Source organism: Ascaphus truei, chromosome 8 (assembly GCF_040206685.1).
Source record: "Ascaphus truei isolate aAscTru1 chromosome 8, aAscTru1.hap1, whole genome shotgun sequence".
In the NCBI taxonomy this organism is placed as follows: domain Eukaryota; kingdom Metazoa; phylum Chordata; class Amphibia; order Anura; family Ascaphidae; genus Ascaphus; species Ascaphus truei.
This window is the reverse complement of record NC_134490.1, coordinates 38,520,802-38,535,805: the sequence shown is the minus strand read 5'-3', so window position 1 is coordinate 38,535,805 and position 15,004 is coordinate 38,520,802. Positions and strand designations below refer to the sequence as shown.

Genomic DNA, 15,004 nt, shown 5'->3' with positions numbered 1-15,004 from the left:
GGGGGAGCAGTCCATCCTGGTAAAAAGGCAGGGGGAGTTGCCAAGGCAACTGGCTGAAGCAAAGAAACCCACAAGGGGTCGCAACATTGTTACAACAGCTAGGCTGGGGAGTGCTGGCAGCCTGAAGACAGAAAAAACACAATCCTGTTCCAGGACAGCAACACTTACAGAATTTATCAAGACATTAGATTGGAAAGAAAACGGAATCAAAATCAGTGGTGAATATTTTAATTTGAGTAGCCTACAATTTATTTTTGCCACAGGTCCAAAAGACCTCCAGCAACAAATTAAAGAACATGTTGAAGCATGTAAGAAAGTGGCCTCCATATGAATCTCAGCAACACCAAAGTGATCAACAAATGTCAGGTCAGCAACGATTCAAATAAATGGAATAGAACTAGAAGTTGAAGACTGTCTATCTAGGCTTTCAAATAACAATGGATGGAAACATTTTGAATGAAATCAATAGGAGAATAAAGATGGGATGGAGCACATTTGGAAGAAACAAGATCATATTTCAAGGTAACTTCCACTGTGCCTCAAGAAGAATTTTTTACTACTGTATTCTGACCGTGCTCGCGTATGGATGTGAAACTTGGACCCTAAATGCGAAGATAATTCAGAAGCTTCAGACAACACAAAGAAGTATGGAGAGGTGTATGATGGCTATTACCCGGAGAGACAGGAAAAACAATGAATGGGTTAGAAACAAACAAGTCTCTAACATTGTCACAATGGTGAAGAAATTAAAATATCCGTGGACATCGCAAGAACTAGTCATCGTTGGACAAAGATGGTGCTCGAATGGTTTCCAAGAAAGATTAAAAGACCAAGACGATGACCAAAATTAAGATGGGTGGATGAGATCAGAAAACGTGTGTTGGAGCAACGTGGAGAAGTGAGGTTTACAACCGCAGTACCTGTAAGATCATTGGGGGGTGCCGTCATCCAGCAGTGGATTGACAAGGGCTAAAGTGTGTTCTGTGTCTGTGTGTGTCTGTGTGTGTGTGCACCAGTGCACCATTTTTTTCCCCCGCTTACCTCCTATCACTTGTTTCTTTTCTTGATCCCTCATCTCTCTCTCTCCCTTCCCGCAGGGGTATGGGGAAGGCCCGCATTATGGGGAGCACAGGGAGCTTTCGTCACACGAAGGAAACTTATCCTCCACACCATTCCTGGCTTCTGGGCTCGTAGGTAAGTGTGGGGTACAGAGAGGAGGTGGAGGTGGATTGGTGTCTCCATTTGATACATACTCTGTATACATCTAATTGTCTTGTCAATTTGTCAATATATATATATATATATATTACCTCCCGCCAAGGAGAGAAATGGGTGGGGCGAGCAGCACCAGGACTGAGTTACCAGGTAAGTCCCACAGATTGATACATTACATAGACCGAGAGACATACAAATTATTAGATAGACATATATATATATATATATATATATATATATATATATATATATATATATATATATATAGACATCTGTCTATCTAATAATTTGTATGTCTCTCGGTCTATGTAATGTATCAATCTGTGGGACTTACCTGGTAACTCAGTCCTGGTGCTGCTCGCCCCACCCATTTCTCTCCTTGGCGGGAGGTATTACAGATTATCTAAACAGAGATGCTGATAAGCTTGAAGCAGGCTGCTCTCTGGTAATTATTTCTGGTAATTATCTCCGTTTTCAGAGCAGACTTTTCATCTTCCGCATATTGTAAACTAGTGTGGATTTGCACAGAGGTTGTCGCCTGTGTATGACGTATGACGTTATACATTCACCTTTAAATACCGAACCCCAAGAATAGCATACCTCCTGTTGTCTCTCTCCCCAACCCCCTCCTTCTTTTCCATCCTGATCTCTGCCATATTGGGAATCTATATAAGCAGGAGTGAACAGAGAAGTTCAAAAAGGACCCCTATAGCTGCACTCTAAACTGTATGTATGTGTTTCTAGAGTAATAAGGTAAAAGATCCCCTATACCAGAAACTAAAAACGAAAACGGCGCAAAATAATAAAGTTTTAATACATGTTGCAATTAAACTGTTATACACTCAAATGGATAAAAAGGGTATGAACTGAACCCCTAGGAGGAGCGATATGAGTCCTTATGAAGGTGCTTAAAGTACTAATGTACACTTATTATTGTAAAGTGCACCCCATAGGCTCCTGCGCTGATTAGAACATATAATGCCACTGAATCTGGGTACTGGTGTGGTAAGCCTATCAGAAGAGGTGTTTGTCAAAGTTTGGCTTTGTAAATCAAGGCACTATAGGTATAGGCTCTAACAAACACTCTCTATATATTATCCAAGTACAAGGAGTAAATTCTCTTAACTATATTTAGGCTCCTGGGACTGTGTCAATAGCGTGAGTTTTTGCCCTTCCACATATGTAACTTGAGTGCTGCAGTCTGTGCTGTTGGCTGGGAGTAGGTAGGTACAGGTAGGTAGGTACAAAGCCAAACTTTGACAAACACCTCTTCTGATAGGCTTACCACACCAGTACCCAGATTCAGTGGCATTATATGTTCTAATCAGCGCAGGAGCCTATGGGGTGCACTTTACAATAATAAGTGTACATTAGTACTTTAAGCACCTTCATAAGGACTCATATCGCTCCTCCTAGGGGTTCAGTTCATACCCTTTTTATCCATTTGAGTGTATAACAGTTTAATTGCAACATGTATTAAAACTTTATTATTTTGCGCCGTTTTCGTTTTTAGTTTCTGGTATAGGGGATCTTTTACCTTATTACTCTAGAAACACATACATACAGTTTAGAGTGCAGCTATAGGGGTCCTTTTTGAACTTCTCTTTTCACTCCTGCTTATATTGTATCCTACCCCTATGCACCTACTTTTTAAGGACCATTGGCAAAATAGGTGAGCAGTTCCTTACCACCCTTTGAGTATATTGGGAATCTATCCTGAAATATTAATAATACAATTTTTTTGGTTTGTGTTATTGGGTTTGATGGTCTTTATGTCTTTCAAGGCCTCAGGTGACACCAAGTACCGCTGTTCTGGGGATCTACCTGACTTTCTCTCCTTCCTCTCGCAGGAAAGAACAGTGAGCGAGCGCCGTATTCTACATTTACACGAGATGCTGGGATGCCAGCACTTAATCAGGTATAATATGTTATGTTCGTCCCCTATATATAAATGAATGGCTCAGACACGCCTGGGTTTATATCTGTTGAAGCGTGACCTCCTGATTGCAGATCTTCAGGGACGGGTTCAGACTGTTCTGGGTTTATATTGAATGTAGGGTGACCTCATGCAGATTATCCAATGAATGGAGTTGAAGGTTGTGTTTTTTCCCCTCCCTGTTATTTCCCCTCCGTCTGTCTGAGCAGCTCTTATTCTTTGTTTATTATTTTTAATCGTGTTTTCTTTCCTTTTTTTTTTCTCTCTTTTTTTTTTTTTATTATTTAATGCTGGCCAGATTTTCACATAATTTCCTTCGCTCCCAACACACGGATATTTCCACTTCCACCACAACAGCTGTGCCCTGCGTGCCCTGTGCCAGCAAGTCTTTAATCCTCCCCCTGAAATGCGTCTGAAATAAAAAACTGGAAAAAAAATAAAATATTGGGCCCCAGGCCCAGACGCTTCCCATTACCTAGAGGTTCTCAACTCCAGTCCTCAACCCCCCCCCCCCCCCCCCCCAACAGATCAGGTTTTAAGGATATTCCAGCTTCAGCACAGGTGGCTCAGTTTTGATTGAGCTACCTGTGCTGAAGCATGGAACCACTGATTCAGCATCCTGAAACCCTGACTTGTTGTGGGGGGGGGCCTTGAAAACATGTTAACCCTATCTGTGCCAGAGGGGCTTGCAACACACTGAAGCTGGAAGGGTTTAAGTATCTTACGCTTGTTTTTAACCCCTCTAATAGGAGAAGCCCACCGCATAGAGCTCTGTAGTTGGTTAGAAGTACTGTTGACACTGTAGATGTATTGGGCTGGACCTGGTGCCGGCTACTGGGGCCATATTTTACAAATGGTGCTATCTCGTAAGATGCCTTAAGTAGGGCGTCTCCCAGCGCTGCAAAGTGTCATGTGGAAAAGCATCACTTATTTTTTATTTTGTTGGTTTTTTTCCTGTCTGACAGACCCTCGTTCTTCTAGATACCCAGAGTATTGGGAATTTCTCTGTGGGCATTTTTATGCATGGAGCAAAATGTCTCGGTGGGTGGGCCAGGACTGGAATAGCAGAGGATGCAATGAGAATGTTGTGTGTGGGTCAGTACTGGAAAAGCAGACAATGCAGTGACAGCAGTGTGTGGATTGATCAGTACTGGAATAGCAGATGATGCAGTGACAGAGTAGTGTGTGTGAGTCAGTATTGGAGTAGCAGAGGATGCAATTAGCATGTGGTGTGGGTCAGTACTGGAATGACGGAGTAGTGTGTGTATTGGTCGGTACTTGAATAGCCAACTATACAGTGACAGCAGTGGGCCAGTACTGGAATAGCTGAGGGTGCAGTGACAGCGCTGTGTGGGTGAATCAGTACTGTAATAGCAGTGACCTTAATTGCACCTATTTTTGTCCTTAACCCCCTGTGCATATAATTGCGTTAATCTGCATATAAAACTCCTTTTACCGCGGCAGCGACGTGGTTACTAGCCGTGACTCCCTTAGCATCAGCTTTATTTTATAGTTCCCAAGGCCGGTTTATCTGAGGCTGCGAGAGGGAGGATTCCCCTGTCTGCACACACAGCGGTGAGGGGGCAGCCCTGGACACATCCAAGTAATCCTCACACCTGCAGAGCCCAGGAGAAAAGGGGAGCACTGACCTTCAAGTGGGAGGGAGTGGAAGGAATTCTATGGCAGGCACCTGCAGCCCAGGCAGCCGTGACGATAGTTCCCACTTCAGAGGGCAGCAATACAATTAGAGGGATGCTTTAGTTCCCCTGGGCGCAAGTGTTTTTTCCGGTGTGTGGCAGAGGAGACAGACTGGGAAGGAGTGTACCAAGGAAACACTGGGAAGGGACAGTTACAGGGGCAAAGGGGATGGTGACCAGGAAAAGTGATGAACAGGAGGGCAGTGGCAATAGTAGTGGGGACAGAAACCAAACACCCATGGCTGTAGTTTTTTATTTTTAACCGCTTCAGGCCCATTTCCCTAACACAGCTGTGGTCCATTTGGCACTGTATGGGGTTGCTATTATTATGGTGAAATGTCCCTGGTGTTTATACAAGGTTATTTTTGGATTGCCGGCGTCCTGCACCTCTCGGCTCCCTGCCCGCCCCGCCACTCTTCCTCTGCTAATACTGCACCTTGCCCTGCTCATACCAACCAACCCATGAAAGTAGAGACACAGGAACTTTTGTCAGGGAGAAAGCATCAAATTACACCTTTTTTCAGCTGAGGAATCTCCCTGTTAAAGAGAGATGGACATTGTAACCCGAACCCTTTTTCAGTCGGTGTCTTTACTATGAGGACTGATGAGATGGTTACTATTATTGTTATCGTTTATTTGTAAAGTGCCACCATATTCTGCATCACGGCACGATGGGGCACTAAGCATTATGCTGTGTTTAGCTCCTTAAAGCAACATTCCACCCGGCCTGTGTTTTATTCCAAATGCTTATTTTATCAGCGCTCATCCGTGATCCCGAGATGTCCTGGGACCCCCTAGCTCCTCGCCTCGGCACTGGGTAGAATGTGCACGCCAATGGCAACAGGGTCAGGGCCAATAGAAAAGCTGCAACGTCACCAGGAGATGATGCTGCTGCTTTTTTGACCTGGTGGCCATGTTTGTCAAAAATATGTGGTGTCTATCTGGGGAACCAGAGGGTCCCTGGACATTGGGGGACCATGGATGTGCCCTGGGATGGGGTGGGGGGGTTAACGTTGATATGGTTGTTTTGGAGGGGGACCTGCTGCTTTCTGTATAGCGCTCATAGCTGTACCGAACAGTATGTACCGCGGTGACGCGCGTCCTTGTGTTTGCAGGCCGGATTCCTCCCCGGGGAGTTGGGGATGAACAGCCCTAGCGCACACTCCCCCAACGCAGGGAAAGGGGGGTCTCAGTATTACTCCTACCCCAGCAACCCCCGACGCCGACCAGGTGACAGCAACATAGGTAAGAGATTGGTGCAGCGCAGAGGGGTTATAGTAAAGCCAAAGGGGGGAGACCCTGTATGTCAATAGCAGGCGAGAAACACTAAAAATCCAAAATAGACCTAAAAACACTTAATTTATTCCTTTCCAAATTCCGCAAAGAAGCATTCATGCTGTTAGGAGAGCTCCGCTCTGGAAGGCAAACGGTGACGTGTGATGGTGGGGGGGAAGAGGGGGGGAAGGGGGTAGTTTGGACCCCTGCTCTTAATTTCGTACCCAGGCTACCACTGATTTTTTTTTTTTTTTTTTCCATCCCCGAGTACCACAGCTTTTTGTTTATTTACATTCTTGCCATTCTAATTTTTAAATAAAATTAAGAAATGAAGAAAAATTATTTTTGAAATCTTCTCTTTCCTATTTTACAACCCAAGTATTTCTTAAATCTGTTTCAACCCCACATTGTATACATTACAGTGGGTAAAAAAAGTGACAAAAAAAACCCCTCCACCGTACAGCACACAAAAGTACCACTTAAGCACATTCACGTGTCAGGCAGGTCTGCAACCCTGCTTTTCACCATTATCTACCAGCATACAGTGCTAACACTGCAGCCAGGGATTCTGGGTAATGACATGCAAATGAGCACACAGTGTCACCTTATGCTTCATGTCCATTTTTACATGGATTTTACATTTGTTTGAAATACAGTCCAAACAGCTGTGTCCCAATGTGAAACAAGTATGTGAATAAGTTTTTTTTTTTTTTTTTTATATATAAATAAATAGCAGAGTACCACTACTTTAGAGCACCTCAACATCTGGTCCAACTGGTCACCTGCAGCACAGTGAAAAGAATGATTAGAAACAAAACAAAATACATATGTATATTTAAAATTGCGCAGAGGAAACCGCACCTTGTAATTCCCAGGCACCGCGGTGGTTTGATTTTGGCCCTAGAAAGACCCTGTACCTTTAATGTCTTCTACTAACAAACTGTTTCTCAGCAGACACACAGCCTAAAAAAGTCCGCAAGGTGCCCCCAGGACTCCCTTCCTCGGTAAGTGTTAAGTGTTTGGGTTAACCCCTCTCCTGCCAGGGGGCCTGTAATGTAGTGCAGAGAGCAGTGTCCTAGCATGAAGATTTGTGTGGTATTACATCACGTAGCGTCCTGTAAACGTACGCAGAGCGATGCATCGCTGGCCAGTGTCGAAGTGAAGAGTTGAAAGGGGTTGCATTAAAATGTGTGCGTTACATTTTTGGGGGAACGCTACAATTCAGGGCGAGTGATGAGGAATACATTTTGGATTTGGGAGTTAAATGTGCACACACTGACTCCTCCTCAGCCCCCCACCCCTATAATGGGTCAATCCCCCATCCCAGCCAGACAGAGCACAGGAAATGACTTCACTCTCCCAGAGGGGGTGTAATACCCCCTCCCAACTGAAATATGGGAGATGGGGGGGGGGGGAGGGGGTGAGGAGGAGGAGGAGCAGCAGCACAGGGCCAGGGGAGCTTTGATTTACAGCTTCCTGAGTTAGGACCCAGAGATACTATTAACTCATTCATATATTCTCTGGCTATTTACCTCCCTGCCCTTCTTTTATATATATGTGTGTGTGTGTGTGTGTTCCAAGAAGGGATGGAATACTGAAATCAGAATAGTGTATTGTTAACCTCTTTGTTGGCAGGGGGTGATATATAAAATATATATATCTTTATTTATGTAGCGCCATCCTGGTACATAACGCTTCACAGCTGTAATACACGGGATATAATAATCTTACACATATTGGGAATAAGCGTTTCAGACATGAAAGTAACAATAGGATAGGGAGACCCTGCTCCGAAGAGCTTACACTTGTAAGTATCTCTGCGCAGCAAAATACGCGCGTGTGATATAATATAAATACATATATTATATATCTCACATTTAGAATGATACTCTGATTAAATATATCACTGATTTAGTTTGATGGTTTACATTTGTTTATAAATCTACATCCTCTCCCCCTCCTTGCCTAATGGTTTAATCTCTCTGCTGCCAAATGGCCCTGCAGCTTCTCTGGCGGGCAAGGCGTTCATTAACCCTTTGGGCCGCCGGAAGGTTCTGTACTGGCAGCTGAAGAGTTAAGTGGGATCCAGTGAAACCTGAGACTTGTAACTCAGAGCAGAGCTGCCTGGGAGTCTCCAGGGAGAGGGAGGGAGGGGGGGGAGGGAAGAGAAGCTGAATTCCAGCCCCAAGAAAAAAGCAACCCCTGCACTGCCAGAGAGTGGGTAGCTCCTCTGTCTCTCTTCACACACCCCTCCGTAGTGGCCCTATATATCCACGTCCCCCCTCTCCTATATAAATCTTCCTCCACCCGCCTTCATATACACGCCCCCCTCGCTGCTCACAGCTGCCCGGAGTGCTGGCGCTCTGCCAGTGTACGGCAGATGGCGCTGGGGGTCTGTGCCCCACCCCCTCCCCACCTCCCGCTATCTAATCAAATTATAGGAATAGAGGATTTTAATATCATTCATTTTTGGATTCTGGGTTTAAACCTCCTCTTTTAACCCCTACACCTATTCAGAATGTGTTGCAGCCCTTCTGGGGGGTTACTCCCCTGCACCCAGCGCTTGACCACAGTCCTATCCTGCACTGTAGAATAGTGCAGAGTATGCTGCTTCTACACAAGCACTGGGGAAACTACACTACAACATCATCTCAATTGCCCTATTTCTCCCTTCTTCTCTCTACCCATCCCCCCCTCCCTCTCCCTCTGAGTCTAACCATCCCCACCTCCTCTTCCCCCTTCCTCTGTCTCTCCCTCTATTTCTCTTCTCTCCTCCTTTTGTTATTGGGGGGTGGGGGGTGGGAGGGAGTTGTATTCGGATATGCCTCCCCTCCCCCCTTTGCAGCTGTTGGCCCCTGTCCCTGGGAGTGTGACTGAGCACAGAATTCCTATAACCCCTTCCCTGCCGAGGGGGGCCTAGCTCTCTGTAGCTGCAACAAATTGACTTTATGACAACCACTGAGACTGGGATTATAAAAGATGGCTGCTTTCTGGTATTATAATTTTAAGTTGTTTGTAGACACCTTCACCAGAGGATAGCAATGCATTGCTCTGCATGTTGTATTGGTCTGCTGCTCCCTCCAGCAGCGAAGGAGTTAACTTTACACAGGATTAATAGTTTAGCAAAAAGCACATCTCTGTTGCCCCTATATCACTTAAAGCACTGCTCCAATATGTAAAGAGTCTCTTGTCTGTAAGGTGTGGGACCGAAGCATTAGCACATAGGAAAAAGGATGCTAGAACAAGAGGTTCATGTTCTGAAGCTGGAGGGTGGGAGGGAAGTCCTGCTTTACTGCAAGAGTAGTTAATCCATTGAGCTGCTACCCATCAGAGGTGGGGGAGGTTAATATAGCAAACTGGGTGGTCTTGGATTATAAACTCTTTGGGGTAGTGACGTGTGTGTGTGTGTGTGTGTGTCACAGTTATGGTTTTGTAGGGAAAGGGCAAAATATTCTAGAATCCCAAGCAACAACAAAAAACACAAATTAAACTTAAAATAAATGTGCTAGAAGCTACAGATATTATTTCTTCCTCTTCTAGTCAGGAACAATCCCCATTCCTAATCATTTTATGATCACTATATGGGGTTTCTTGTTGATCCCAAAATAAAGGAGCCATAGTTCCATTCCCCTACAAAAATATCTATATAATAATGTGTGTGTGTGTGTGTGTGTGTATATATATATAATACATTGTAGTATGTTTCCTGGGTCTGGTTACTGTGTTTTTTAGGGACCTCTTCACCCTGTTTCTCTCTCTCCCCTCTCAAAGGTGTACCCCACAAACTCAGGTGATGAATACAGTGGGGACCGGGGCAGTTATGCCTCCTCCAAACCCCCCAACTCAATCTACCCTGGGGCTTTCTACATGACAGGTCAGATCCAAGATGCAACTTTCTGTTTGGAATTTAAAAATGTTACATTGACTTTGTAAATCATAAAATACAATAAAACAAGCACAGATATAATAAGTGAAGAGTAGTGGTGTGTAATACATATACTAAGGCCATAATAATGCTGGTTTTCAAAGAGCAGGAAGTGTATAAAGATACTCGTCATCATTATGAACATGATGAACATCAGTGTATAGATACTTGTCATTATTATAGAGCAGTACAATAGTTTCCTGGGAGTGCACTCTGTTGTCTCACACTCTCTCCTCTCTCAAGATGGGCTGCACGGCACCCCCGATATCTGGGCTTCCTCAGGAGGTATCGGGCAAGCGGGATACGGGTCCATCCTGGGGGGATCTCAGCCCCCCATCCCCCAGCCTGCAGGGTTCAGCAGCCTGCACCCCCACGAGCGCATGGTAAGTGCAGGCCAAATGTGAGAGGCTGTGTATTGAGATTCCATAGCAATCCTTCTGGTTACCGCCCCTTCTGTCCTGTTTCTCGCTGCTTCTGTCCTGTTTCTCGCTGCTTCTGTTTCTTCAACCTGGACAGGTTGATGCTGTTCGGACAGGTTGATGCTGTTCGGGGAGAAGCTGCAGCCAGAGAACCTGGAAGGAATCTCAATACACAGCAGCCTCTGGCAGCTTTCATTGTCACAGGTTCAAGGAAGAGTGTGTGTGTGTGTGTGTGTGTGTGTGTGTGTGTGTGTGTGTGTGTGTGTGTGTGTGTGTGTGTGTGTGTGTGTGTGTGTGTGTGTGTGTGTGTGTGTGTGTGTGTACACTTGGTTAAGTTATGGTGGGTAAAAAAAAGTGCCAAAAACCCTGCACACTAAAGCATATAGCAAATGGAAATATTACTGTATGCTCATTTGCATGTCTTAGGCATCGGACATGGTCAAAAAGACCGTGCTGAGGCGCGCTGAGGGGAAACATTATCCCTATCAGCGCGGCTTTAGACGGCGCTTCCGCAGGCGTGCGGGAGGCGTGTGGAAATGCAGAAGACAGGCAAGTTTAAATTTTGCCGCTGAGGGAAGTGCAGGGCCGGTCACGTGACTGCCAGAAGCCAATGGCAGTCCGTGACGTCGGCGCCGTGGCGCCCTAGCCCCGCCTCCTGCCCGGCACACAAGCGCGCTCGCTGACGCTCATGCAGGGACACGAAAAATCTCCTGCTTGAGCAGGAGAGCATGAGCGTCAGCGCTGCCCAGCGCTCTTCATATCACCATGTCCCAGGCCTTAAGACAGGTCTGCAACCCTGCCTTTCACCATTATCACACAGTGCTTCCACTGCATAAGGGATTCTGGGAAATGACATGCAAATGAGCACACAGTGACACCTTTTGCTTCAAAATCATATAACATGGTCCTCTGTAAGCTTTTGCTTGCTGCATTTCACAGCTTTGAGCACAGCCTGGGTTAAGAGGCATAGCCAGTAAACCCACCCACAGACAGCCGTTTCGACCTTAATGGGTCTCATCAGTGTGGGGTTGGTTATACTGGCTTTGCAAAATGAAGCTTAGGATAGGTTTCACCACACTTGGTTAAGTTATGGTGGGTAAAAAAAAGTGACAAAAACCCTCCACAGTAAAGCATAGTGTGTGTGTGTATACACACATATACACACACACACACACACACACACACACACACATACACACACATACACACACATACACATATACACACACACACACATACACACACGTGTCTTTTATATAGCCAATAAAGAATAGTGCATCGTCTTAGTTAGGTCTGTAACCCTGCCTTTCACCATTATCACCTAGCATACAGTGCTCCCACTGCAGCAAGGGATTCTGGGAAATGACATGCAAATGAGTACACAATGTCACCTTGTGAGCACATTCACATGTCTTAGACAGGTCTGAAACCCTGCCTTTCAACCATATGTATATACATATGTTTTTTTTAAATAAATATTTATATGTGTGTGTGTATATATAAATATATATATATATACACATATATTTTTTATTTTTAAATATCTAAATATCTAAATATCTAAATGAATAAATGCCTTATAGCGCATACACAGAGCGAACCCTGCTCCTATGCGCTTACATGCACATATGTGTGTGTTAGAGCCTTTTTTATATAGCTATCCCGTCACTGCCATGGAGGGCCTATAAACTCCTGCCTGTAAATCAGTATTTTTAGGACGATCTTATGTGACCCTTTGTTAATCTTCTTCCGGTTGTACTAATCTTGCTCACTGTAATCCTCCCACTCTCATCCCACTTAGGGGTTTCAGATGCATTCCGGGGAGGTGAACCCCGCCGTGACCTCCAGCTTCCCCTCCGCACCAGCGCAGTACGGGGTCTCCAGCCACACGCCCCCCATTAGCAGCGGGGACACCATGATCGGTATGAGGGTGCCCTGACATATTACTCCAACCAGACTTCCCACCCGCTATGAATCTGCCTATAAATCCCTGTCCAACTCTCCAACTCAGATTTACTTGTTATCTCGAGAGTCACATTATCAACACAGACTCGTTTTCCCTTTAACTCCGACTCGATGTACAAAATACGACTAGGGCAGGAAATGTGGGAGTAATCCGCGGAGCTGCGAGATGGAGACAGTGCTAACAGCTGAGCAGCAGGGAGGAAAGGAAAAGCGGCCCTGCATAGCTTACAGTCTAATATGCTACATAATACAGATAAAATAGAGGGAGAAAACTAACCATTCTGAGAAAGCAATCCTGCCCAGCAAAGCTTACACTCTAATGTCCTTGAATAAGGTGGATGTTCCGGTGGGGGGATGTATTTAAGATTGTTCCCTCCTATCCTGCAGGAAACAGAGGGGACAGCCACTGGTAGCTCAGGAGACGCACTTGGAAAAGCGCTGGCCTCGGTAAGAAATTTTCCAAATAAATATTTCCCCCCCCCCCCATCTCCCTACTCCCCCCCCCACACCATCTCCCTACTCTCCCCCCCCATCTCCCTACTCTCCCTCCCACCCATCTCCCTACTCTCCCCCCCACCCCATCTCCCTACTCTCCCCCCCCACCCCATCTCCCTACTCTCTTCCCCCCCATCTCCCTACTCTCCCTCCCACCCATCTCCCTACTCTCCCCCCCATCTCCCTACTCTCCCCCCCACCCCATCTCCCTACTCTCCCCCCCCACCCCATCTCCCTACTCTCCCCCCCACCCCATCTCCCTACTCTCCCCCCCACCCCATCTCCCTACTCTCCCCCCCCACCCCATCTCCCTACTCTCCCCCCCACCCCATCTCCCTACTCTCCCCCCCACCCCATCTCCCTACTCTCCCTCCCCCCACCCCATCTCCCTACTCTCCCTCCCCCCACCCCATCTCCCTACTCTCCCTCCCCCCACCCCATCTCCCTACTCTCCCTCCCCCCCACCCCATCTCCCTACTCTCCCTCCCCCCCACCCCATCTCCCTACTCTCCCCTCCCACCCCCCTACTCTCCCTCCCCCCTACCCCATCTCCCTACTCTCCCTCCCCCCCACCCCATCTCCCTACTCTCCCTCCCCCACCCCATCTCCCTACTCTCCTCCCCCACCCCATCTCCCTACTCTCCCCCCCACCCTATCTCCCTACTCCCCCCCCCACCCTATCTCCCTACTCTCCCCCCCCAACCCACCTCCCTACTCTCCCCCCCCAACCCCATCTCCCTACTCTCCCCCCCCAACCCCATCTCCCTACTCTCCCCCCCCAACCCCATCTCCCTACTCTCCCCCCCCCAACCCCTCTCCCTACTCTCCCCCCCCCAACCCCATCTCCCTACTCTCCCCCCCCACCCCACCTCCTTACTCTCCGCCCCCCACCCCATCTCCCTACTCCCCCCCCACCCCATCTCCCTACTCTCCCCCCCCCACCCCACCTCCTTACTCTCCCCCCCCACCCCATCTCCCTACTCCCCCCCCACCCCATCTCCCAACTCCCCCCCCCCCCCCCCACCCCATCTCCCAACCCCCCCCCCACCCTATCTCCCTATTCCTTATATAGCACTGTGTTCCTTATTAGTGTATAGAGATACTCGGCATCGTTATACAGAGCAGTGCGTTCCTTATTAATGTATAGAGATACTTGGCATCCTTATGCAGAGCAGTGTTTTAATTATCAGCGTGTAGAGATACTCGTCATCATTATACAGTGCAGTGTGTTCACCATCAGTGTATACAGATACTCACCATTGTTATACAGTGCAGTGTACAGTCACGTTGGCGCTCCCTAACGATCCCGGTGAGCTTTGCGTGCTAACCCTGCACTTTATTTCCAGATCTATTCCCCAGACCATTCCAGCACTAACTTCTCCTCAAACCCCTCCACACCGGTGGGGTCCCCGCAGGGAATGACAGGTATGTGTGTCAGTGAAGGGACAGGCTCATTACACACGCCTGCTAATTACTGCCTATACACGCTGGGGCCTAAGTCCTTCACCATGGTGCAGCGGATCTGTGAAATAGAAGAAACAAAAAAAAGAGGGGAAGTTCCCAGCACTCAAGCAGCATGATATAGAAAAGATGTCAAAAAAAAGAATCTTTACTGATATATCAGATAATAGACCTACGAAAAGCATCAGAGCGACGCGAAACGTGCGTCAGGCCACATGGATGTCATCAAGACATCCACTTTAGTCTGAGGCAGTCCGCTTCTAGTGTTTGGGGATTCCGTTTTAATACCATACTTTTTCCGTACCTTAGCTCAGGGGTGCATAAACTTTTTCCTCTGCGCCCCCCTGCCTGCTCTCCCCTACTGCTCGCCCCTCCCTCCTCCCCCCCATACCTTGTCTCCTGCATTCTGACACCATGGCAATGTGGCGTCATGTGAACCTGCGAGTTGCCATGGCGATGCATCGCCAGAAGCCGCCAGAGACAAGGTAAGGGAACTTACAGAGGCCATGCGCACGATCCCCGGCATTTACTGCTAGCGACGCGGAGGCAGAGTACCCATTCCAGCTTTTTGTTTAAACTGTAAAATATACCATTAGCCTGAGCTTAGAACGAGCAC

General features: G+C 47.1%; 1 protein-coding gene across 1 annotated transcript in view; it reads left to right on the top strand.

The window, feature by feature from the left end:
- TCF3 (transcription factor 3) overlaps nucleotides 1-15,004 on the top strand; it is a 105,186-nt gene that overhangs the window by 73,135 nt on the left and 17,047 nt on the right. Inside the window, exons 6-14 of the mRNA XM_075611545.1 lie at nucleotides 1,098-1,194; nucleotides 3,066-3,133; nucleotides 5,964-6,093; nucleotides 7,078-7,127; nucleotides 9,895-9,997; nucleotides 10,292-10,431; nucleotides 12,269-12,397; nucleotides 12,829-12,879; nucleotides 14,274-14,352. Coding sequence (XP_075467660.1) covers nucleotides 1,098-1,194; nucleotides 3,066-3,133; nucleotides 5,964-6,093; nucleotides 7,078-7,127; nucleotides 9,895-9,997; nucleotides 10,292-10,431; nucleotides 12,269-12,397; nucleotides 12,829-12,879; nucleotides 14,274-14,352 — 847 coding nt within the window. The remainder of the gene's footprint in view (nucleotides 1-1,097; nucleotides 1,195-3,065; nucleotides 3,134-5,963; nucleotides 6,094-7,077; nucleotides 7,128-9,894; nucleotides 9,998-10,291; nucleotides 10,432-12,268; nucleotides 12,398-12,828; nucleotides 12,880-14,273; nucleotides 14,353-15,004) is intronic.